Below are 22,256 nucleotides of genomic sequence, written 5' to 3'. Positions count from 1 at the left end.
GTTTGATCATTTGTTTTATCTAAAAAATTATGAAAATATCATTTATTTTCTGGCTTACTTTATTATAAAAAAGAACTTTAAGCATGACTTGTTATTTTTTATATTCACATTAACTTTTTGAATAAGACGAATGGTCTAATTAAAAAAGTTATACATCTTACGTTACATAAACGGAGGTAGGACTCCTGTCGTCGTCGTCGTCGCCTTATTTGGCTTCAGTATATATCTTTCTCGTGATTTTCTACACGGGATCAGTACATAGAGCTTTCATCATTCGTAACCGCAGTCAGTACATTCAGCAGCAGCAGCCCACGAAATTCCTGTAAAATTCTGGGTTTTTTTTGGGGGTGCGGGGGCCGGGGGGGGGGGGGGGAGGGGTGGTGAAATTGATCTTGCGTTCCAACCAGAGCAGGCAAAGCATTTTCATGGTTGACAGCCGAACGTACTGCTGATGAAACGACAACAATCCTACAGAAGCAGCAGCAGCAGCAGTCGGGGCCATATGCACGTGAGATTCGATGCGAGCCTCTTTCTGCCAAAGCTCACATGGCGGCCGGATTCAGATAAGCTCGAGGGTTTAGCTAGCCGATCGAGCACATGCGCGCGCGCCGATCGATCGATCGCCACCATGCCATGGATCATATCGATCACATCGATCTGGCTCCCGTGTGCATGCCATCTAGCAAGCACCGATCGGGACATGCATAGCCATGGACATGATAGATCGAACACACTGCATGTTAACTGTCCGTGAAGCAGAAAGAGGGGAAAGGACATCGGTCTGTTAGCTAGCTAGCAGAGATTATCAACGAAAATGGCTTGATTGATCGATCGATCATGCGATCATATCATGAAGCTAGCTAGTGCAGTGGATTAAAGGAGCTAGATGGCTGCACTAATTGAACTTACAGCTGGTTCATCAAGCACATGATCGACGCCTGATGGTAGTTGACAGTTAGTTACCTGCAGATGGGTCGTTGCAGGATCAGGAGCAATGCTAGGTAGCTGGAACGACATGGATCGAATTTATCCAAACAAGCTGCTCTGTCGGCATATCACCATTTCTTCAGAAGCAATGCCCCCACCTGCTAGCTGGCTATCTCCTGGGTAACCACACACTGACACACACACAACGATAACACTTAAGAAGAACAGGTTCAAAATGTATCATATATCTATTAGATGCAAATGTTTTCTCTAATTAATTTAACCCAGGTTAATAAGTTCTGCATGAACATATATATCCAGCGAGCTGTACAAAGCAGACACCACCAGATATAACTTAGGTTCCTCTCAACATTTTTTTTTGAAGAACTAATTGGTTCTCCCAGACCACAGCAAGTTTTTTTTTGAACGAACAGACCACAGCAAGTTGCTAGCCAACTTTAATCAGTAGTCGAGATAGATGATGATGATGATGTAAAGAAAATAAGAAGGGGAGCCAACTTTAACAGTACGATGAACTCAACTAGTCTTCGAACAGCTAGTCAAATCGTTTCTATTTTTCTTTTCCTTCTCTTGTTTTGGAAGAGAACAGTCTTCACAGCCAATCAATGGAGAAAAGAGAGAGCCCACAATCATCTTGATACCTGTTCAACAATTGAATTTAGTCAAATGCGTTATTAATTAATATAAACAAATGCTAATAAGTGATCGTGGAGGCCAGAAAACAGCTGCTCATTTGACACATTATATATTTGTCCATTTTGACCAACAGAAATATGAAATCTAATTTGACCATTACTTTTTAAGCAGCATATAAGAAAATGATTCCTACTGTATAGGATATTCCAGTTCCAATTCCAAAGTTACAAGCACCTAATAGAGGTAGCTAGTTTTTATGAGACTTGATCATCAGGAGTACGTAGACCAATGGGCATGGGTTATGCATTGAAAACGTATATCTTAATCAGTTAAAAGATATGAACATCCATAGTTTCTGGTGTAGTGGCCAGAAGTTAATCAACATGTTGAGAACATTGTATAAGAACAATTTATATCAAGATGTACGGTTCAATGCTGATCTTAATATATGCTGCAACAGAAAAAATATTATTAATGAAGATGTGCACAAGAAAAAACACATTGAATCTGCATTAAATCAATTATAGCATGCACTGTGTACTATTCAGATTAATGAAAACCTTGCTGCATATAAACTATAGTCTACGGAGAACATAAAATGCCACCCTTTTCTGTTTACCGAAGTGATTTGTACCTCGTCATCAGGGACATCACTCTTACGAACCTACAAATATGTATGGATGTACCGCAGCAACTTTAATTTTCTTTTAAAAAAATCTCAAGAACTTTTGAAAAAATGAATGAAAATAAAAGCACATGATTTTCAAAATTAAAAATTAATTAAGTTCTAAAATATTAGCTGATTAATTAGCTGAACATGATATATGTACAGCAAACAACTAAACTAAAGGTGCATATATGAGCTTTGGGGACAAAAACACCAAACAGCTAGCACAGCTAAGAAATCAAATTCCTGACCAGCTACCTCACTATTACAAGCCCGAAAAATTCAGAGAAAGTGTGAGACTGTGAGTGCGTATATCAGAGCAAATAGCTGAAACTATTAAACAAACAAGCAAGAATGGAGTAACCGCATACCTAATGTGACTTGATAGTTAATTAGCTGCTAGTCACAGCTTAGAACAGCTTCACATTTCCACCACCATAATATGCTGCCACTAGAGGCGGAGCCCAGCTGCCACCTCGCAGGTAATTAGCCATAGCAACAGCTTCAGCCACGTCCGGGCTCATCAGTACCCCAGGTATCTCGTAGCCGATATTAGGGTTACTGCTATCACCGACGACGTACGTCACAGGTTCTATCACAGGAGCGTTCTTGGTGGAATAATTAGCAGCAGCAGCAGCAGAAGAAGAGGAAAAACCAGCTGCTGATCTAGCCGGATAAAATGGGGGAGCCAGAACCGACAGCCTGCTAGAACCAGCGGCATCCTGCTGATCCGGCGCCCCAGCCGCAAGCAGGTGCTTGGGCATGGCGAGCCTCACCTCCACCCACTGGCCGCACAGGCGGTGCCTTTCCCTCCGCAGCGCTCTCGCCGCCGACGACTCCAGCGCGAACTCGATGAAGCCGAAGCCCCTGGGCATGTTTGTGAAAATCTCGGTGACCACGATCGCGCGGCTGACCTCGCCGAACGCGCTGAAGTACTCCGTGAGCTGCTGTTCGCCGACGAACGGAGCCAGGCCGCCTATGAAGATCTTCTTCTTGTTGCAGGAGAGTAGTGGTGGGACACCATCCCAGGACTTCGGTTCGGCTATTTTGACATCCATCTGTGAAAACACAAAAAACAGCAAAGCTACGTTGACTGTAGTCTCACTCCGTTTTATATTACAGCTCACTTTGGGTTTGGGTTTGTCTTAAATCAAACATCTTCAAATTTGATCAAATTTATGGGAAAATATAACGATATTTTGAATATAAATAAATATAGTATAGAAATATATTTGACGGTGAATTTAATAAACTAATTTGATCTTGTAAATGTTAGTACATTTTTTCTATAAAGTTGTTAGATTTGAGAAAGTTTGACTTAGTACAAATCCAAAATATAACTTACAATATGCAAGAGGAAATATAGGAATATATATAAGAAGTACATTGCTCTCTGTACTTCTATCCCTAAGTTTAGTTGTTATCTGATGGCGAAACTTTCACATACCCTCTACCAAATAGAGAAGGAAAACGGATTAGAGTTCGCTGCTCCTCTTGAAACATAAGATTTAGTTTTGCCAACTTAATTATATCTGAATGACATGTGTGAGGGTTGATGATCCTGTTGTAATCGTATGAGTCGCCAATCCTGAATTGCAACTATGCAAGCAGGCTATATATCAAATTGAAGGTCCATTTTGGGTGGAACAAAACTTTCTGTAGTATCCCTCCGTCTGAATATAAGAGATTCTAAGAATGAATCTAGACAAGTGCACATCTAAGTTCATCTTCAGAATCAATTTATATTTAAGGACGTTGGTAGTATTTCAATTATTTAACTTTTGTAAAAAATAGTATTCATGTGCACCATTTTGATAGTTAGGTGTGTGTGTTGCTCAAGCTAGGCTAGCTACTAACCGAAAATTTTGATAGTTGTCTAGATGATATAAAAGAAAACATATCTCTTAAGAAAAAGTTTATATAACTAGGTATCATATTGGTATCAACCCCTATAAGCCATCATAACATGATTAGCAGTTCATGTCCACATTTTTCAGAAAATACTTTAAAAAATGTACCAGATCCTGCAGCAAAGACCAGAATTGGTTATACCAAATTAGATCTATTTATTATGCAAGAACAATATTGAAATATGATGTTTCAGTAACAGGGGAGAAATACACATTATACATTAACTTAATAACAATAGAAAATATAAGGTGCGCTTAGAATGGGATAATGAAATGAGCAATATCAAGATCCACTTAGACCCAGCTGCCTCTATATCAAGCGCTGCCAAGCATGGGCTGGGATTGCAACATCAGCTTGTATTTGACTATCATAATAGAAATCTAATTAATACACAATGCAAGCTCATACTATAGTTTAGTTCTGCTAAGAAAGAGAGAATATGTCAGAAAGCTTCACAGAAAAACTGGCCTCAGTTTGGCTGAGCCAAATTTAAGAAGTCTTACGCGTCCGGTTATTATATACATTGACTTACCAACATATTAGTATGAAAATGAAATATATACCTTCTTTCAGAACAAATAATAGCTAGTTGAAATGAAATCAGATACTGCATATTCAACTTTTCTTACAACATTAGGATTTAAATATAGGGTGTGATTGTTTGTTTTTTTTTGGTAAATTGAAAATGAAAGACAATTTATGAATAAAAATTTTATATATGTATTCTTAGTAATCTAAAAGCAAAGACTAAGAAATAAACTAGGATGAGAAAACTCTCAAATCAACTCTAATTTTAAGGTTGAAAATTTTCAAATTTTGGCTTGTAAGCATAAGCGGAAGTGAAAAGATGAGGATGATATATGACTTGTAATTTAAATAGTGCACATGCATCTACAAGCTAATTTTAAATTAAAAATAATGAAAGACACCAAGACACTGCTGCAGTATGGTTGTATTATGTATATATCTATATGCACCAAAAATATCATAATTTAATTTATTTGACCAAAAAAAAGTGAAAAATGGCAGTGAACTTTCATGCTTAATCAATAAATCTCTCTTATACGGTTATACCCCGCAAAAAAAATGCTACTACACGTCTAACCTTTATCTTAATTAGTTTGAAGATAACGGTAGTCTGCTAACTTGCTCTCGATGGCGAAAATGAGATTTCGGTGCACACACATGAAATTGCCAGCCTCGCACCTCCTGATCTAGAACAGGATTACAAGAGGTTGGAGATGGTCTATGCTCGATGTATAATTTAGACCTAATTTTTGCCCAGGCACCCGCTGTCAGCCATGCATGCACTCTCTTGCATGATCTTGGGATTTAGAATACCCTAGCCCTTACGTTTTCATGCACCCTAACTCCCTATCATGATATGATCGATCTATACTCCGGTACAGCATGAAAGTAGAATGCGGTTCATCTTAACACAAACAGCACATGAAAATTAAACCAATTCAAATTTCCAATCCTTTCTTTTTATAACCAAAAGCTCAACATGCGTCAAGCCACAGCATGAGCCATTAGATTTTTCCCATGCGCTCAATCTTAACCATTGATACATTATGTGTAATTATTGTCCCATATTAATTGTTATAAATCTCCAATCTGGCTTATTTAATGCCCAATAAATGTAGTCATTGCTGATTATTCTTTCTGATTTGTTTACAAAAAAACATTTCATCCCCATTTTCCCCTAAAGTTCCTGTAGCAATGCGTGGACTGTCATCTAGTTTGCTAATAATCTCTATAGGAGGCACATGTACTGCTGTGGACGGAAAACACATAGGCAGTAAGTCACTAATGGATCGAGACTTATAGTATAAGAACTAATTAGAGTTATAGTTAGGATAAAAAGAATTTAAGAACGACTTAAATATATGATTTCAATTCAGTTCATAACAAATCAAACCACACTTCTATCGATCACTATACCACACTTCAACATATATGATTGCAAGCTTTAACCACCATTCAATCAAGAGGTATAAATTTTGTTCCGCAACGACGCCGATGGCACAAAGCAAAACCATGCGTTCGAGCTAGCACGGCATGCAAGAAGCCAAAACCACGCAATAACACCATGACACAGAGCAGAACAACAACCAGAAAAAAAAAAAAGCTAATATCACCGCGAGCTCTAGCTTGCACTTGCACCCGGCAGGGAAGCAAAGGTAGCATGCAAGAGGAGTAAAAGACATGTAAAATCGAGGCCATAGTGAGATATGATCCGCCCGATCGATCGAGAGAGCGGCCGGGGAGAGAGAGATCGTTCGTCCGTTCGAGGAGCGATCCATCGGCGAGAGAGATCGAGCGTGTGATCGATCGGAGGGATCTCCGAGGATGAGAGAGCGTGTTACGTATGTATACCGTGGTGCCGTGGAGGACGTGGCGTTGGTGGCCCGCGGCGAGCGCGGCGGCGGCGTCGTCGGGGCTCACGAACTGCACGAAGGCGAACCCGCGCGACGCGCCCGTCTGCTTGTCCTTGGGCGTCCCGACGAACGCCACCTTGCCGAACCGCGAGAAGTGGGCGCGGAGCTCCGACTCGCTGGTGCCCAGCGGCACCCCGCCCACGAACAGCTTCCCGTGGCTCGCCAGCTTCGTCCTCGCGATCACCTCCCGCCCGGCTGCCCCCTTCTGCTCTTTCACCGCCGTCTCCATCTCCGTCACCGGCGGCTGGTCGAACGAAACGTACGCGCGCGCGGGGTCCGTGACGGTGGCCAGAAACCGAGGGTGTGTGACCCCGATTGTGGAAGCGCGAGGGGGAGGCAAATGCAGCTAGAGACAAGTTTTGCAGTGGCAGTAATAAAGAGAGGAGAGAGAGAGAGAGAGAGAGAGAGAGGATTGCACCAGCAGCCCGCGGCGCTGACGCGCGCACACGACGCACGCAGCTAGCGCCACCCCCCCCCCCCACCTCCCCCGCGCGCCTGAGTATGACGGGTGGGGCCGGCGTTCTGGGGGCGAACGCGAAACGCGAGGGGGTGGGGGGGGGGGGACCAGGGTCAGCGCCGGCGCGTCGTCTAGAGCCGTTTCGGCGGTTTGATAGCATAGCGCCGGTGGCGTCATGCCGTCCGCGCGGCGGTGCTGCGTGCATGCATGCATGCAGCGGCAGCGGGGCGAGAATCGTGAGCCGTGGGCTCGTCGGTCGTCCGGCTCCGGCCCCTCGAGCGATTTCTGGTCAACCGCGCGCCATGGCAGTACTGAGTGGCTGGCTGACTGCAGTAGCCAGTGGATTGGGGTCGAGTTGATTAGGCTGCCTGTTTGAGCCGTAGATGGCAACCTGTATGTATAGCAAGAGTTTTATTATCGTTTAGAAACTGAAGATGACGAAACGTATAGTCAAAGTCTCAGAGATAAAAGAGTATTTTTTTTCTATTAGAAACTACAGACAGAAGACGCGTAGATAAGCACCAGTTTCAAATTTTGTGGTAGAGGTCATACGAAGAAGTTTTTTAGCACATATGTATCTAAATAATCATCAAAAAATATAAAAAAAATTGATAAGATAGTTTGATATGAGTTATATCACTTTACCAACATGCAAATTTAAATTTTACTTCTACAAGTGGTAGTAAAAATAACAAAAACAATTATAAATATGCGTATACTTAGTTTCAGTTTTGTTAGTTTTTTTTTGCTACAACTTGTAGAAGTTGAATTTAAACTTGCATGTTTGTGAAGTGATATAACTCATATTAATCTATTTTGTTAAATTTTTTTATATTTTTTGATAACTATTTACATGACATGTAAGCACACGGGTATACGTATACTCGTTTGCTAAAAACTGTTTTGAGCTTTCGGGTTGCATCAGCTTCATGGCGCGGTTTTCCAAACTCAGGGAAAACACGCACGGAAGAGGGATGAACTTTGAACATGGGGCCATTCAGTTTCCAAGTCCCTCCCAAAACATCACATTAAATCTTTAGATAACTTAATAAAGTATTAAACATAAATGAAAATAAATTAATTATATAATTAAGAGGGGAATTGTGATTATGTAATCCATAATTAGCCATAATGCTAAGTAATAAACATGTGATATTGATGGATTAATCAAGTTTAAAAGATTCGTCTCATGGTGATCCGTTTTTTTTTCATTCATATCAAAAACCCAATCTGCTATCTGTTCGAACATCCGAACTGACATCCAAAAATTTTATTTTTCACAAACTAAACTGCTATCTGTTCGAATATCCGAACTGACATCCAAAAATTTTATTTTTCACAAACTAAACGGGCCTCACGAGGATAGAAACGAGGAGGACGCTTCCCATTTCTCTCGTATTTTTCTCAACTTTTACGGTGTACTTTTAACAAAATATTTATATATAAAAATCCATCATCTTACCTATCTAAAATAGATTTTTAAGTTTATAGTAGCTAATTTCATCATTTACACTATTAAATAACTATAAAAAAAATCTTTCATAGCAATACATTCCCATCCGATCGAGTATCCGACAGCATAAGCGAGTGGATATCTTACTTTTCAGAGTCAGGTAGTACGTATGAGAGTGCTGCACGCGACTGTGGCTATACACACGGTGGCATGCTGTATCTATGTACAAAAAATGGAGCGAAGATAAATACATTCACATCACGATGAAATTAGGATCAACACAACGCTAACCCCAGAGACATGCTCACTTGCCATGGAATGAATCCTTCCCTCCGTAACACCACGGTCCCTACCTGCCTTCGTTGCAGCTGCAGAGTTTGATCAGTAACCGTAAGCAACAGCGGATGCTCTCCATGGAATGAAGCCACTGTCTTTGTGTTTTGTGTCATGTAAACACGTCTACTAGTACCGTCCGTGCTTGCTTACCAGTACCGCCTCTCAATCTCAATCGTCGTCGTCATCCTCCAGATCACTGAAGGATATATCTTCTTCCTGCCCTGCTGAATTGACGTTGCCTGCTTTGCTGGACACAGGATCCACATCCTTCAGCCAGTCCTCCACTTCTTTGTCATCATCCTCCGTGGTGGTATGCAGAGTCTTCTCAGAGTCAGAGGGTATACTCTTGATCTCATTTTTCACAACCAACTCTTCTTCAATTACGGGCTTGTCAATTATTTCCACCTCAGTGGTTAAAACAGGATGTTTGTCAGCTTCAATAACACAGATCGGTTCAGGAGTTGGTTCTTCGAATGAAGGTGCTTCAGACATTCCATTGCTGTCACCTTCGGTAGCGGGAACATTCATGTTTAGTGATGAACCATTAGGTTCCTCAGACCCTAGCCTTTTCTGTTTCGGCGAACTTTGCAGCAATTGTTCTCTTGCTTTCAAGATCTGCTTGGAATAAAAGATAAAGAAAGTGAAATCAAGCAAAATGCGTGCACAATGGAACTTCCCAATGGAGTAAAAATGATGTAACAAGGAGTTTATGTTCAATTATTATTACAAGAAAATTGCTAGTGTGTATATGCTAATAGTAACATAACAAAGAACTGTACAATTTGATCCACAATCTGTACGTCTGTCACATGTGATAGTATTCTCAATATAAGCTATATGGGTGTGCATATATTGACTATAATGATATTATGCAGTGTAATGTTTCACAGCCTTCACATGTGCTGGTGGCACACAGCCATACAGCATTAAATTGGCAATGAAGATCTCCATGCTTAGATGCATAATTACAAAAATATAAAAGCAGTTCAAAATGGCAACCCACAGAAACTCTAAAACATATCCTCCTGCTGTGTCTGGTTAGAAGTTATACAGTGTAACTAACATTTCCCTTTGGAAGGTTCTGGTTTTTCAGCACTGCCAAATGTTTCCACAATAGAAATATCAACAAGGACTTTTAATAGTTGGTAACTTGGAAACAAGCTATACCATTGGTGACATATACGCATAGACACTTAAAACACTTTGCTCAGAAAAAAGGGGATATCTGGCTACATGTAGGTTAGCATGGATTGCAACAAATTGAAATGATAATCCATAATTAGTTAAGTTTTTTTCCTATATAAACAAATAATACGCTGAAGAGCAGGGAATATACTTGTGGCGTTGAAAGTAGTTCAGCATCTTGCTTCCTGAGTTTTGAGTGAAGAAGCACAAAATAGATCTTCCAAAAGCATGCTTCACTCATATTGGTAGAGCAAAGCTCAGTCCTGAGATATGACAAGCTTGGAACAACATGCTCTATAGCCAATGCATGTCCATATTGTGTGTCTGACAGTTCAAAATCTACACAGAAGCATAGAAATAAGCAAAGGAATTGAGGAAATCAGTCAGGTATGACAAGTAAGGTCTGACTAACATGATGGAACAGGATACATGAATGGCCACCAGTAACCAGTAATTTCCAAAAAGTTGTTACCAACTAGTATGAGGTAAGTTAGGACCAAAAAGTACTACAACAAATGTAGGAAAACACAATCTACATCTTTAGGAGGCAGGGGAAAGAAGTGATCATGCCATAAACGACAGGACATTAGCAACTCATATATTAAATACATGTACAAGGGTAATGCATAACAAATATGTTGGATGGAATATAGTTGGTCCCATTACATTTTGCACATGTAATTACACCATTAGTGATGTTGATTCCATGGATATAGCTACTATTATAAATGTTTTCTTTAGATAATGGAAGTTTTATTGAACTCAGCCAATTACATCAAGGTAACACAACCATAAAGTTCATAACACTGAGGCAGCAGAAACAATGACTTCATATAGTTCTTACATGTCAAGCGATGAAAGTTTTATTAGAAATTATTAGAACAATAAAGATTACTGGAAGGAGTCATTGGAGTTTGTGTTTGATACTTTAAAACCTTCCTCTGTTACAAGCCCATCCTACTCTTTCTTTCATGTTGGCGAACAGACTCTTTATTTGCTAATTATCCATCAGAATTAATACAATCAAAACGTCGAAATTTGAACTAAAGCCTTAGCAAGACTACACTAAAATGAACGATTAACCCACATAGAGTAATAACTAAAATGAATGATTAACCCACATAAAGTTCATGCATCTACTCTGTCTAACTACACTAAAATGAACGATTAACCCACATAGAGTAATAACTAAAATGAACGATTAAACCCACATAAAGTTCATGTATCTACTCTGTCTAACTACACTAAAATGAACGATTAACCCACATAGAGTAATAACTAAAATGAACGATTAACCCACATAGAGTAATAACTAAAATGAACGATTAACCCATAAAAAGTTCATGTATCTACTCTGTCTAACTAAAACCAGCAAATGCAACCACATAGAGTAATAAAAGTTTGCATTAACATGGATTGATTCCTTGTCAAACCTTTATAAATGTAAAAAAGATGCACCCAATTTCAAAGTACTGTCATAATCTTAAGCATTGAGTGCCACTATCAGTTGTAAGCAACTACTGTCCCCCCATTAAACCTTAGAAAGCAAACATGACTGGAGCCAAACTGCTAAATTTATAATAAAAACCTAATTTTCATCCAGCAATCTTAGTCTCAGAGCCAACAATACAAGCCAAAGCATTGAAGCAACTGGAACCAATAAATGAGTGTATCAATCCATAATAGACCAAGAAAACCAATCCCATGCAAACCGAAGCACTACAAGCTCTGACGAAATCCAGCAGAGAAGTTTCATGCTACTGCCTCTTACCATCCGCATGCCGGTCGTCGTCGAACAAGGGGAAATCGAGCCACGTCTCGGGATGGGCCGAGATGTGCCTCACGAACACCACCACCTCCTCGGTCAAACCCACAGCCTCGGCGCCGTCGTCTTCCTCCTCCCTGGGCCCGAAAGGCAGCAAGGACGAGGCGATCTTGGAGATCTCAGCCACGGCGTTGGCATTCGAGAGCATCGAGATGCCGCTCCTCACCCTGCCCCCGATCTCCGCCAGGTCGCTCCGGATCCCGGCGATCCGTGGTGACTGAGCCCCTTCCCCATCATCACCCTCGGCCACCGCCGAAGTCTCCTCGGCTTCGGCGGGCGGAGGCGGCGGTGCAAGGAAGGAGGCGACGCCCCAGAGGCTGCGGGCGAGCGAGTCGGTCAGCTCCGATAGGTCGCCCTTGACTCCGCCGCCGCCCGGGGTGCCCAGCTGCTCGTCCTTATGGTCGCCGCCGGGGCTGGCCTCGCGGTCGTCGCTGTCGTCATCGTCGGATTGAGCCGAGAGGGTGGCCGCGATGGAGCGCGCGAGCCATGACATCGCTGGGAGCTCGTGCTGCGGCGGTGGCGGTGAAGTGCGGCGGCGAGAGTGCGTGCTCAGGAGTCAAGAGAGTCGGGACTCGGGAAGGATGAACATCGCATAGCAGATCGCTATCAAGGGTCTTTCTGAAAATTCGCTAGAATTGGATAATTGACAGCGAATTAGCGATGCAAAATAAGGGGTTTTTTTTTTATCAAAAACAGGATTAAACTCTGGATCATGCGAATAAATAGTTTTTTCTTTAAAAAAAATCAGGAACAGGGGGTGTAGGCAAACCGGCGCAGCTATCAGTTAAAAAACAAATGGTTTGGGTAGAGGAAAAACAAAGAATTTAAAGGGGTGAAGCCAAATAGCATATCTGTAAAAAAAATTAGTTGTAAATAAAAAATTTATATACGAATTCTTAGTAATCTAACCATCAAAACTGGAAAATAAGCTTCAATAAGAAACCTCAAAAACTAATTCTAAATTTAATGTTAAAAAATTGAATTATGTTTTATTAATGTAAGCATAAGCGAAAAGATATTGTGCAAATTCCTAAGAAATAATTTTATATAAAAATTATTCTGTTGGTACGAATGAAGTACAAAAGAAACAACGAAAGGAATTTTTTTCTTTCATAAAAAATGTAGAGAGAAAATAAACAGTTACGTCCGCTCTAACCTCTTAGAAGAATTTTATAAATTAGTATGATTATCCATTCTTATTGCTTCAAAGCGAATAATCCCTTAAATGTTTATTATACCAAATTGTTGCCATCAGAGCACGGCCCGGTGACCGTGGTCGACACGGTCACACCGCCGGCCCATGCCGCATCGTCTCCTAACAGTACACCATCTCCTCCCGCTCCGGCGAACCGGCGCCGTCCCTCTTCTCTCCCTTGCTAGTGCTGCCTCCCCTTCCTCCCAGGCCATGGTACCGCACGAGGAGTCTGATCAGGTCTTAGGATCTGTGCCTGCTGGCCACTGGACGCTGACGCTGCAAACTGTAATCTTGGCCTTGTTGATCCATCCAACCTTTGCTGCTCCATGCATTTCAATTGCCTTCTGCTGCTGTGAACTCTTTGCTGCAGCTCCCTTACATTGTCTCTGAACATCTGATGTAAACAACGGTGGTGGTGTACTAAAGTGCTGCTTCAAGGGTTGAAAACAACTGAGTGCCAGCGGTTATTACGTAAATGATTGTTTACCTTTGACTTTCTTCTAATTGCCATAGCAAAATGCAGTTCTGAAACTTGTAGTTTATTCACTCTGTTTGAATTATTTGAGTGACAGCATGAGGTAAGCTGGATAATGATTCTAGGGTACTCAATGATTATGTTCCCTGTTAGAAAACTGAATCACGATTCTTGAAGAAAAGAGCCCACGAATGCATGTCAATTCTCATGGCATTTTTATACTGTGAGTCTGTGACGGGCTCTTGACGATAAATTACTGTTATAACTTACATTTATTCTGTAACCAATTTTTCATCAGAATTTTATGTTGTTCGGGTTGAGAATGCTGTTGATAGCCTTTAGTAGAGTGGTACTAATACACTGCAGGAAAAAAGGACATACCAGCCTCATCATTATGCTTTTTGAAAGCATAAGCGAAACCGCTTATTAACGATTAAAAAGTAATTTGTGTAAAACTTATATATACATATTATTAGCGATCTAAAAGCTGAGAAATAAACTATAATAAAAACTTCAAAATCAACTTGAAGGGTGATTGTTTGGTATTTTGTGGAAAAGATAAACGATATATTTACAAATGAAAAAATAATACGTGAATAAAAATTTTGTATACGTATTCTTAGCGATCCAAAAGCTAAGACTGAAAAATAAAGTTCGGTGAAAAAAACCCCAAAATCAACTCTACATTAAAGTCGATAATTTAAATTTTATCTTATAAATATAAGCATAACTGAAAAGATGAGAGCATCCGGTATGCCCACGTGCAATTGTTGTTAGTATTGTGCAGTAAACATAAAGGATATGCATACTAACAAAGGAGCCACACATTCTCGTGTATCGCATTTGTTTTTCTCTTTTTTCTAAAAAAGAAGTGTTCTAGTGTATTCTATCAATTCAAGCTAATGCGATTATTTTATAGTTTTTGCCCAGTTGGTTTATTCATAAGACAAGCGAGAACTGAAAATAGATGACAAGCACACAAGGACTGTTTGGATCAATTTATCACACTTGCATAAATTAAGGTTATCAAATCTTCATCACATCATGACAATTGACAAGTCTAAAAGATCTTGCCACAATTTTTCGAGCCAAATCTGTGCTACAACCAAATAACTATCAAGTTAGTTGAAATTAACCAAACAACCCTTGTGATAACATCGAAACCAATAAATCGTTACTGAACTTTTCATATGTACTACTCAACAGCGCAATTCCTTGTGGACAAACTCATCACCAATCGTTACCCCCATAAAAAGGAAAAATATTCATCGTCGACCCACTTATACGAAGCCTGGAAAGTTTATTTTTAATTCTTAAGCAAAATGTCTCCCTCACTCTGTATTATTCGAAAGCAGATTCTTCATAGAATGAAAATGAAAGCAAGATAATGGGAGCGTGTAGTTACAGAGCATGGAGAAACAAGATGTCCGTTTTCTACTTTCTGAAACTCTCCCGCTAAGCACGCTGCGATTCAACCAAAGCCATCAACATTTTCAGAGAGGCAGAGAACTCTGTAATCCATTCTCCCCACAACAGAATCAGGTGTGTGAAGTAGAATCACCAACGCAACCAGCTACAGAATGATGATCTTCATTGCAGCAATGAAGACTCTACAGATGTTGAGCATGAGGGAAGTAAGATAACACGAAAATGAGCATGAGGGAGCTTATAGCTGCACAAACTCTCCTAAGCAGTAAGCACACCTCAATTCAACCAAAGCCTACAACTTGTTCAGAAAACTTTCTAATTCATCCTCTCCACAGCAGCAGCTGGTGCGTGATCGTGTGAATTAGAATCTCCAGTGCAACCAGCTCCAAACTCCAAACGGTGATCCTCACGCAGAAATGGATCTACCACACGATATTATGACCGTACGATACATCGCAAGCAACTATTCTCGCCAAGACACAAAACAATGGCATGAACGGCGCCACGGCAGCACGGGAGACATCCTGGCTCAGGTTGCGGCCACTCTTGATTCGCTTTAAACGACAGCGGAGAAGAAGATCTGGTTGGTGTCTACATCCTTCCCGTCTCCTGTAAAAACGACCGGTTACAGTCAGTTTTGCGAGCAGTAACAAGCGTTGCAACGAACAGCAGCGAGGGGTAGAAGACGACCTGTGGCTGGCCCAACATGCGCCGTCCACTCATCGATGATCTGCATCGGCACACAATTTGGTCAGATCTCTTAGCTTATCTTGATGAGAGGAGAGAAGAGGAGAGGCGAGGCGACCAAGCGCAGGGGGTGGGGGAGGAGTGGAGGACGGTGGGATGAGGTCACCTGGTTGAGACTGGCGTAGGCAGCCTCCTCCTTGTCAGACATGGGGGGCAGCCCGGAGGAGGCGAGCAGCCGCTGCGTGGCGCGGCGCTGCGCCGCTAGGCTCGTCCGCATTGTGTCGATCAGCTCCTGTGCACACAGCAGCACTAGGCGTCAGTCGCGGAAACAAAGGCGGAACAGTGCGTTTGGCGATCGGGAGAAATTGTGGAGAATTTCGGCGACCTGCTTCTGGGCGAGCAGGTCACGGCAGAGGCCCTTGAGCGCCGCCACCTCCTCCTGGATCCGCTTCAGCCGCGCCACCAGCTTCGCCGGGTTCGCCTGAAACATCACGGCACAGCACGCGACGCGCGGAGACCGCGAAACGCGTCAGCCTAGCGCGGCGGAAGAATCCTCCAAGGAGAAGGGGTGGGGGTGACAGGGGGTTAGCATACTGACGTGATCCGGGTAGGCGGCGCGGAACTCGACGTCGAGGCGGCGCTGCACGTCGGCGAGGGTGCTGTTGGCGGCGGCAAGAGTCGAGAGCAGATCGCTCACCGCCGGGTGGTGTCTCGGCAGCCGGCCGCTCAGATCCGCAGCCATCGTGCGCGCAGATCGGCCCAGCGACAGCAGAGGAGCCCCGGAGCCCTGTGCGGACGACCTTGCGGCGGCGACGGAGGCGGCAATCCGGCGTAGACGACCCCCCGCGACGGCCGAATGTGGAGATTGGCAAGGGCGACCTCGATGGCGGCGGTGGAGTTCAAATTTGGGACCGGAAGACCGGAAGAGGAAAAGGGAGACGAAGGTGGAGGTGACTGACTGAAAGGGCCCACCGCCCAGTATCGAGCGGGTTAGGAAGCGGAGCGCCGTCGGATGCTAAACAGACCAAATCGGTACCGCAAACATTATTAGCATTCCGGAAAGGTACTTTTAGGGATGAAAATGGCTGGTAAATAGGTAAATCATTTTCATATCCATATAAACTAGCACGGATGCCCGCGCATATTGCGCAGCTAGCCGTTATAAATTGACATCTCTTATTTACATAATAATTACTTTTTAATTTTTAATTTGAATTTAAATGTTCCTAAATTATAATTATTTTAAAAATTTTAATTTAAAGATTTAATTTTTCTAAACTGTATTTACACCTGGACTCTTTTTATTATTTTCTTTATTTTTAATTCTGAAATTGTATTTTTAATCTGATTTTTTTACTGAAATTTTAGATGACTTAAAATTGTATTTATAGATGGACCATTTCCTTAATATCAATTATTTTAAACTTTTGAATCCGAGATTTATTTACACATGGATTCTTTTTTTATTATTTATCTTTATTTAATTTTTCTATTTTTAACCAAAATTTTGGATCTTTCTAAATTGCATTTATAGATGTGCTCTTCCCTCAGTATCAACTGTTTTAAAACTTTTAATTCAAGATGATTTTTCTAAAGTATATTTACACATGGACCCTTTTCTTTATATTCGAGATTTGGATTTTTCTAAAATTGAATACACATGGAGTCTTGTTATTATTATTGTTTTTATTTATTTTAAATGATCTTTTTCTTTCCTGGTCTTATTCTAAAAAATATTTTTTTCTTTTTTCTCGGAGGTCACATGCGCCCAGTGCACTTCTATTTTTATCTCTTGGTTGATATTTTTTTCTCTTTTATGTTTCTTCAATTAATCTCTTAAGAAATATTTTTCTCCTCGTTATCCGATTCAAGTTTGCCGTTCTTTCCTTTTTCTTTCTCATTGCCCGATTCAATTTTTTTCGTTCTTAACTCTAAAAAATATCTTTTCTTTTTTTCTCCTATTTTCCTCCGATTAATCTCAGAATTTCTAGACCGTGAGAGACAACGCTGAAGCCTCCTTTTTTTTATTACTTTATATATATAATCGATTTTTGGAAACGGAATAAAAAAAGATAAAACGGGAATAAAAACGGTATCGAAAATGTCGGTATATCGGAAATGCAATTATTTTATCGGAGTAACGGTTGGAAAACTCCAAATCGTAACTCATTTCGGAAATTGAACTACATTCATATTAAATTGTTAATAAATTTGAGGATTCAAGAATTAAACAATAGGTAGAGGTAGGTCCATTAACCATAATAAAACAAGAATAGAAAATTATGCAAGTAAAAGCACGTAAATAAAAAAAAGATATTTAAGTTATGGCATGTGGGCTTATGGACTGTGCCGTTATCACATTGTGTTAGGAGAAATCATAGTTGAGCAATTGGTTTTGGGTTGGTATGGGCCTTGCGAAAAAAATGTACCTTTCTATATTTGTAAATGATAATTATCGGAATAATACCGTTTACCAATAAAACGGTTGGTAAATAGCAAAATCATTCATGTATTATTTACCATTTCTTATTGTTTTGCCAACTATTTCCATTTCCTTCGATTGGTAATTTTTCAAACGGCAATTGCATAAATAAGCCTACTCTAGAATCTAACTGTGGATTTAGCCCTGTTTTTTTCACTTTGTATATTTAGCTCCGATTTTTGAAATTGAAGCTTCCGTTTGACTCTACTCCGTTAAACTAGGTTAACGGTGTTAAGTGAGAAAAAAATGGACGTCTTTACCCTTGCATATTTGATCCTGTTTTATTAGTATTATTTGTATTTTTGTCCTGTTTTTACATGTGTATAGTCTAAGAAATATTTGTAATATTTAAGTTGTATTTAACAGATTTGAGTCGGTTTTGATTGATATTTGACTGAAGTTTGATAAATTTAAGATTTTAAATACATTTGATTAAAATTTAAACAAATTTTTTTAAAAAAAATTGGTAAACAAAATTGACATAGTTTTGTTTGTTTTTTTACAAAATTTTGACATTATATTGCCTAAAAATTTCGAAATTGTAAACGATGAAGCAAATATTTGTAAAAAAGATTCAAAATTGCCAATTACATTTACAATGATTAAGACAAGGCTTTAACTATTAATAAGTAAAAATCATCATCTATACGTTTACATATTAATCCATGGCCCACGTGCCATACAACAACAGCAACTAGGCGAGCTCATGCATAGTGGCAAGCCCATCCTTAAAAAATAGAGTATCCTCCATATTAAAAAGAAGAAGCTTTATAGAGTTTTTCTTTCTCCACTCTATATCTTAATATCCAATCTCAAGAAAAAAGAACAAGAATAATATGAGAGTAGGTGCTTATGTAATATTAATAAAATATAAGGATAATGTAATATAAATATTCTATTGAAGTGATAACTGATATGAAGAGAGATATATTTTAGATGACCATCTAAATGATAATATGGATGATTAAATTTAAATTAGCTGCTGAGAATGTTGCAAGAGATCAAGTGCTAAAAGAGGTCAGGTGCTCAAAACTAGAACCGTCTGTATCATCAAAGCAAAATGTCTTCACAAAACATGCACAAAATGACACTGCCCTGGCAAGGCAAGCTTCACTTTATCACTAGTAGTTCCATAGTCCATTTCTTAACGCGCTTAACACTTCTTCGCTCTAACATGATGCGACGGCAGTGTGTTTTTTCTGCCAATTTTCGTCGTAGGTCTTTCCAATTCCAAGATTAAAGGCCAGATCACGGTAACTTCTCTCACGGGCCAAAGATCATCAGCAGGAAAAACCTAATATCTTCACTATTTTTCCAAGCGGTTTGATGCCTCCTTTTTGTCCTCTGCACTTTGCAGCGCTGAAACAAACAAATGCGACGGCTGAGCCAAACATAGTGGAGGTCATGCTTTTGTTTTTCTTAATAAAAAGCCAAATGTATTATTTACAAACCAAAATAATTTATAAATAAAAGTTTATATATAGATATGAAGGATTTCTTAGAGATATAAAAACAAAGACCGAAAAATTCTAAAATTAATTCTAAATTTAAGGTTAAAAATTTAAATTTTAAATTACATGCATAAAGAAAGTGAAAAAGGTGAGATTGATCGAGATAATCCAAGTATCCGACGCACACGAAGCGAACGAGCCATCAAATGAAGCACGTGGCGGTTGCCCAGCTCAAAGTTTGGCATCACAATCCTATCCCAAAACCATGGACAAAATCGCTCGGTGGCGTCCAGGCAAAAATACATGGGAAATCTGACGAGGAACACATGCCCTCTGATACAACCGCCGGGCAGACAGTGAGAAAGAAAGGCACAATGGTAGAGTAGGTTGTGGGTAAACATTTTATTTTTTTATATGTGTTAATTGACTATCTGAAAACAAATGTTAAAAATGAAGATTAAAAAAACCAAAACAACTTTAAAATTAAATTTTGATTGTGAATTATAGCTATAGAGTTAACGATAGACAACTCATTTGGATAGGAGTTCAGATGTTTTCTCAATCTACGTAGTCTCGCTCTCTCTATGTGGGGGAAACTTAACTAGCACAATTGCGATGATTTTTTGGTGTAAAATGTTAGAACATTCATACAAATACTCCATCATATTCTTGATCCTAAAATAGAGTATTCATCTTATCATTAAAAACCGAGCATTCTCTATATAAAAAGAGAAAATATATATTTAGAGTTTCTCTCAACTCATTTCATACTTTAACATCCAATCTCACGAGATTAGTTGATTATAAAATATTAATAAAATATATAGAGATGATGTAATATGAATATTCTGTTAAAACGATAACCAATACGAAAAGAGAATTTATTTAAGATGTCCATCAAATTGTAATATAAATAATCAAATTTAGATGAGCTACTATAAATGCTCTCAGATATCAAGTGCCAGAAGGGATTCGATGCTCAAAACTAGAACTGTCTGTATCATCGAAGCAAAATGTCTTCACAAAACATGCACAAAATGAAACTGCCCTGGCAAAGCAAGCTTCACTTTATCACTTAGTAGCTCCATAGTCCGTTTCTTAACGCGCTTAACGCTTCTTCGCTCTAACATGATGTGACGGCAGTGTGTTTTTTCTGCCAATTTTCGTCGTAGGCCTTTGCAATTCCAAGATTAAAGGCCAGATCACGGTAACTTCTCTCACGGGCCAAAGATCACCAGCATAAAAAGCTAATATCTTTGCTATTTTTTCCAAGCGATTTGATGCCTCCTTTTTACCCTCTGCACTTTGCTGCGCTGAAACAAGCAAATGCGACGGCCGAGCCAAACACAATGGAGATCATCTTTTTATTTTTCTTGAGAAAGAGCGAGACGTCGTATTTACAAACAAAAGTAATTTAAAAATAAAACTTTTATTTAAGAACGAATGCTAAAAAAATAAACTACGATTAAAAAATCTAAAATAAAATTTAGATATAAAATTAAAAATTTAAATATTAGCTTAAGACGCGGCTGAATAATAAAATAATCAAGTATCCGACGCACACGAAGCGAACGAGCCATCGAACGAAGCACGCGACGGGGTTGCCGTTGCCCAGCTCAAAGTTTGGCATCGCAATCCTATCCCAAAACCGTGGACAAAAAAATCGCTCGGCGTCCCAGCAAAAAAAACATGCGAAATCCGACCGCTTCCGCGAGAAATCCGCCATGGCCCCACCGACTAATCGCGGGGCGGATTGCCAATTCAAAGCGCTGCAACCAGGTGGAGAGTGGAGACGCCAAGGAAGGAGATGGCGCGGCGCCTTCGTCTCCCTCGCCGACGTCACGCCACCCCGTTGACATTGCTCTATAAAACGGGAAGCCTCGACGCTGCAGCCGAGCAGGCTAGTACTAGTAGTAGGACGACGAGCCACTCTTCCTCGTGCCAGCGAGAGAAGCCGATTCGACGGCCGGAGCGGAGGGCGAGATGAAGAGGAAGGGCAACAAGGGCGGGTGCCTCTGCGCGCCGTTCCGGGCGCTGTCGCGGGCGTGCGGCTCGGCCTGCGACCTGTACGTGCGCGGCATGTCCGGGTGCGTGGGCCGCGTGCCGACGGCGATGTCGGCCGCGGCGGTCGGCCGCGGGTTCGGCAGGTCGACGACGACGACGACGATGCACCTGCGGGTGAGCTCGGACGCCGCCACCCGCCGCGACGTCGAGGAGCTCGTCCGCGCCGCGTCGAGGCAGCGGCGCGTGGCGGCCGAGCCGCCGCCGGCGGGGAAGGGCGCAGGGGCAGGCAAGAAGGGCCACTACCGCGGGGCACCGGCGGCCGTCCAGGTGGCGAGGAAGAATGGGCCCTCGATCGAGACGCCGCCCGCCGTCCCGGCGCCGCGGAAGAAGAGCGTGGCGATGGGGACGATCGCTGAGGACGCGCCGTGCGAGTTTGCGGCGGACGGCATGACGAAGGCAACGGCGCCGGTGAGGCGGGGCGCCACGGCCGACGGCCTGGCCGCTCGCGCCGGCGGGTTTGGCGCCATCAAGGTGGGGACCGAGGCCTTCGCGCGCTGAGCGATGATGTATAGTCAGCTTTTGAACACCCATATATCCGAAGATTCTCTCTGTTTTCGTATCAATGTATAATTAACTTTGAGATCCGACGATGAGTGTAAATGGATATGTGTGCAT

At 41.1% G+C, this 22,256-nt stretch overlaps 4 protein-coding genes across 4 annotated transcripts; 1 reads left to right on the top strand and 3 right to left on the bottom strand.

Moving 5' to 3' along the window:
* Positions 1-2,661: 2,661 nt before the first annotated feature.
* Positions 2,662-6,832, bottom strand: LOC102700111 (RNA-binding protein 1-like). The gene is made up of 2 exons (XM_006646295.1): positions 6,542-6,832; positions 2,662-3,309 (listed from the first exon to the last, which is right to left on the bottom strand). Exons 1-2 carry the CDS (start codon positions 6,830-6,832, stop codon positions 2,662-2,664), a joined length of 939 nt encoding a protein of 312 aa, XP_006646358.1.
* Positions 6,833-8,591: 1,759 nt separating this feature from the next.
* Positions 8,592-12,432, bottom strand: LOC102710638. The gene is made up of 3 exons (XM_040520241.1): positions 11,806-12,432; positions 10,186-10,373; positions 8,592-9,464 (listed from the first exon to the last, which is right to left on the bottom strand). The coding sequence occupies exons 1-3, from the start codon at positions 12,350-12,352 to the stop codon at positions 9,018-9,020; spliced, it is 1,182 nt and encodes a 393-aa protein (XP_040376175.1). The 5' UTR covers positions 12,353-12,432; the 3' UTR covers positions 8,592-9,017.
* A 2,383-nt stretch (positions 12,433-14,815) lies between these two features.
* Positions 14,816-16,553, bottom strand: LOC102710349. Its single transcript, XM_015840275.2, has 5 exons — positions 16,243-16,553; positions 16,030-16,125; positions 15,811-15,936; positions 15,648-15,687; positions 14,816-15,566 (listed from the first exon to the last, which is right to left on the bottom strand). The coding sequence occupies exons 1-5, from the start codon at positions 16,384-16,386 to the stop codon at positions 15,514-15,516; spliced, it is 459 nt and encodes a 152-aa protein (XP_015695761.2). The 5' UTR covers positions 16,387-16,553; the 3' UTR covers positions 14,816-15,513.
* A 4,838-nt stretch (positions 16,554-21,391) lies between these two features.
* On the top strand, positions 21,392-22,256 carry LOC121053283. Its single transcript, XM_040520012.1, has one exon. It carries the CDS (start codon positions 21,561-21,563, stop codon positions 22,137-22,139), a length of 579 nt encoding a protein of 192 aa, XP_040375946.1. The 5' UTR covers positions 21,392-21,560; the 3' UTR covers positions 22,140-22,256.

The sequence above is a fragment of the Oryza brachyantha genome, chromosome 1 (genome assembly GCF_000231095.2).
Source record: "Oryza brachyantha chromosome 1, ObraRS2, whole genome shotgun sequence".
Lineage (NCBI taxonomy): Eukaryota > Viridiplantae > Streptophyta > Magnoliopsida > Poales > Poaceae > Oryza > Oryza brachyantha.
The sequence above is the reverse complement of the archived record's forward strand: the minus strand, read 5'-3'. Positions and strand labels throughout refer to the sequence as shown.

Coding starts and splice junctions, on each gene's coding strand:
- LOC102700111 (XM_006646295.1), bottom strand. CDS start 6,832: ATGGAGACGGCGGTGAAAGAGCAGAAGGGGGCAGCCGGGCGGGAGGTG. Junction 3,310..6,541: donor ACGTCCTCCACGGCACCACG/GTATACATACGT, acceptor GTGTTTTCACAG/ATGGATGTCAAAATAGCCGA.
- LOC102710638 (XM_040520241.1), bottom strand. CDS start 12,352: ATGTCATGGCTCGCGCGCTCCATCGCGGCCACCCTCTCGGCTCAATCC. Junction 10,374..11,805: donor CGACGACCGGCATGCGGATG/GTAAGAGGCAGT, acceptor GCTTCTGTGTAG/ATTTTGAACTGTCAGACACA. Junction 9,465..10,185: donor AACTACTTTCAACGCCACAA/GTATATTCCCTG, acceptor TATTCCAAGCAG/ATCTTGAAAGCAAGAGAACA.
- LOC102710349 (XM_015840275.2), bottom strand. CDS start 16,386: ATGGCTGCGGATCTGAGCGGCCGGCTGCCGAGACACCACCCGGCGGTG. Junction 16,126..16,242: donor GCGCCGCCTACCCGGATCAC/GTCAGTATGCTA, acceptor GTGATGTTTCAG/GCGAACCCGGCGAAGCTGGT. Junction 15,688..15,810: donor CCTACGCCAGTCTCAACCAG/GTGACCTCATCC, acceptor GTGCCGATGCAG/ATCATCGATGAGTGGACGGC.
- LOC121053283 (XM_040520012.1), top strand. CDS start 21,561: ATGAAGAGGAAGGGCAACAAGGGCGGGTGCCTCTGCGCGCCGTTCCGG.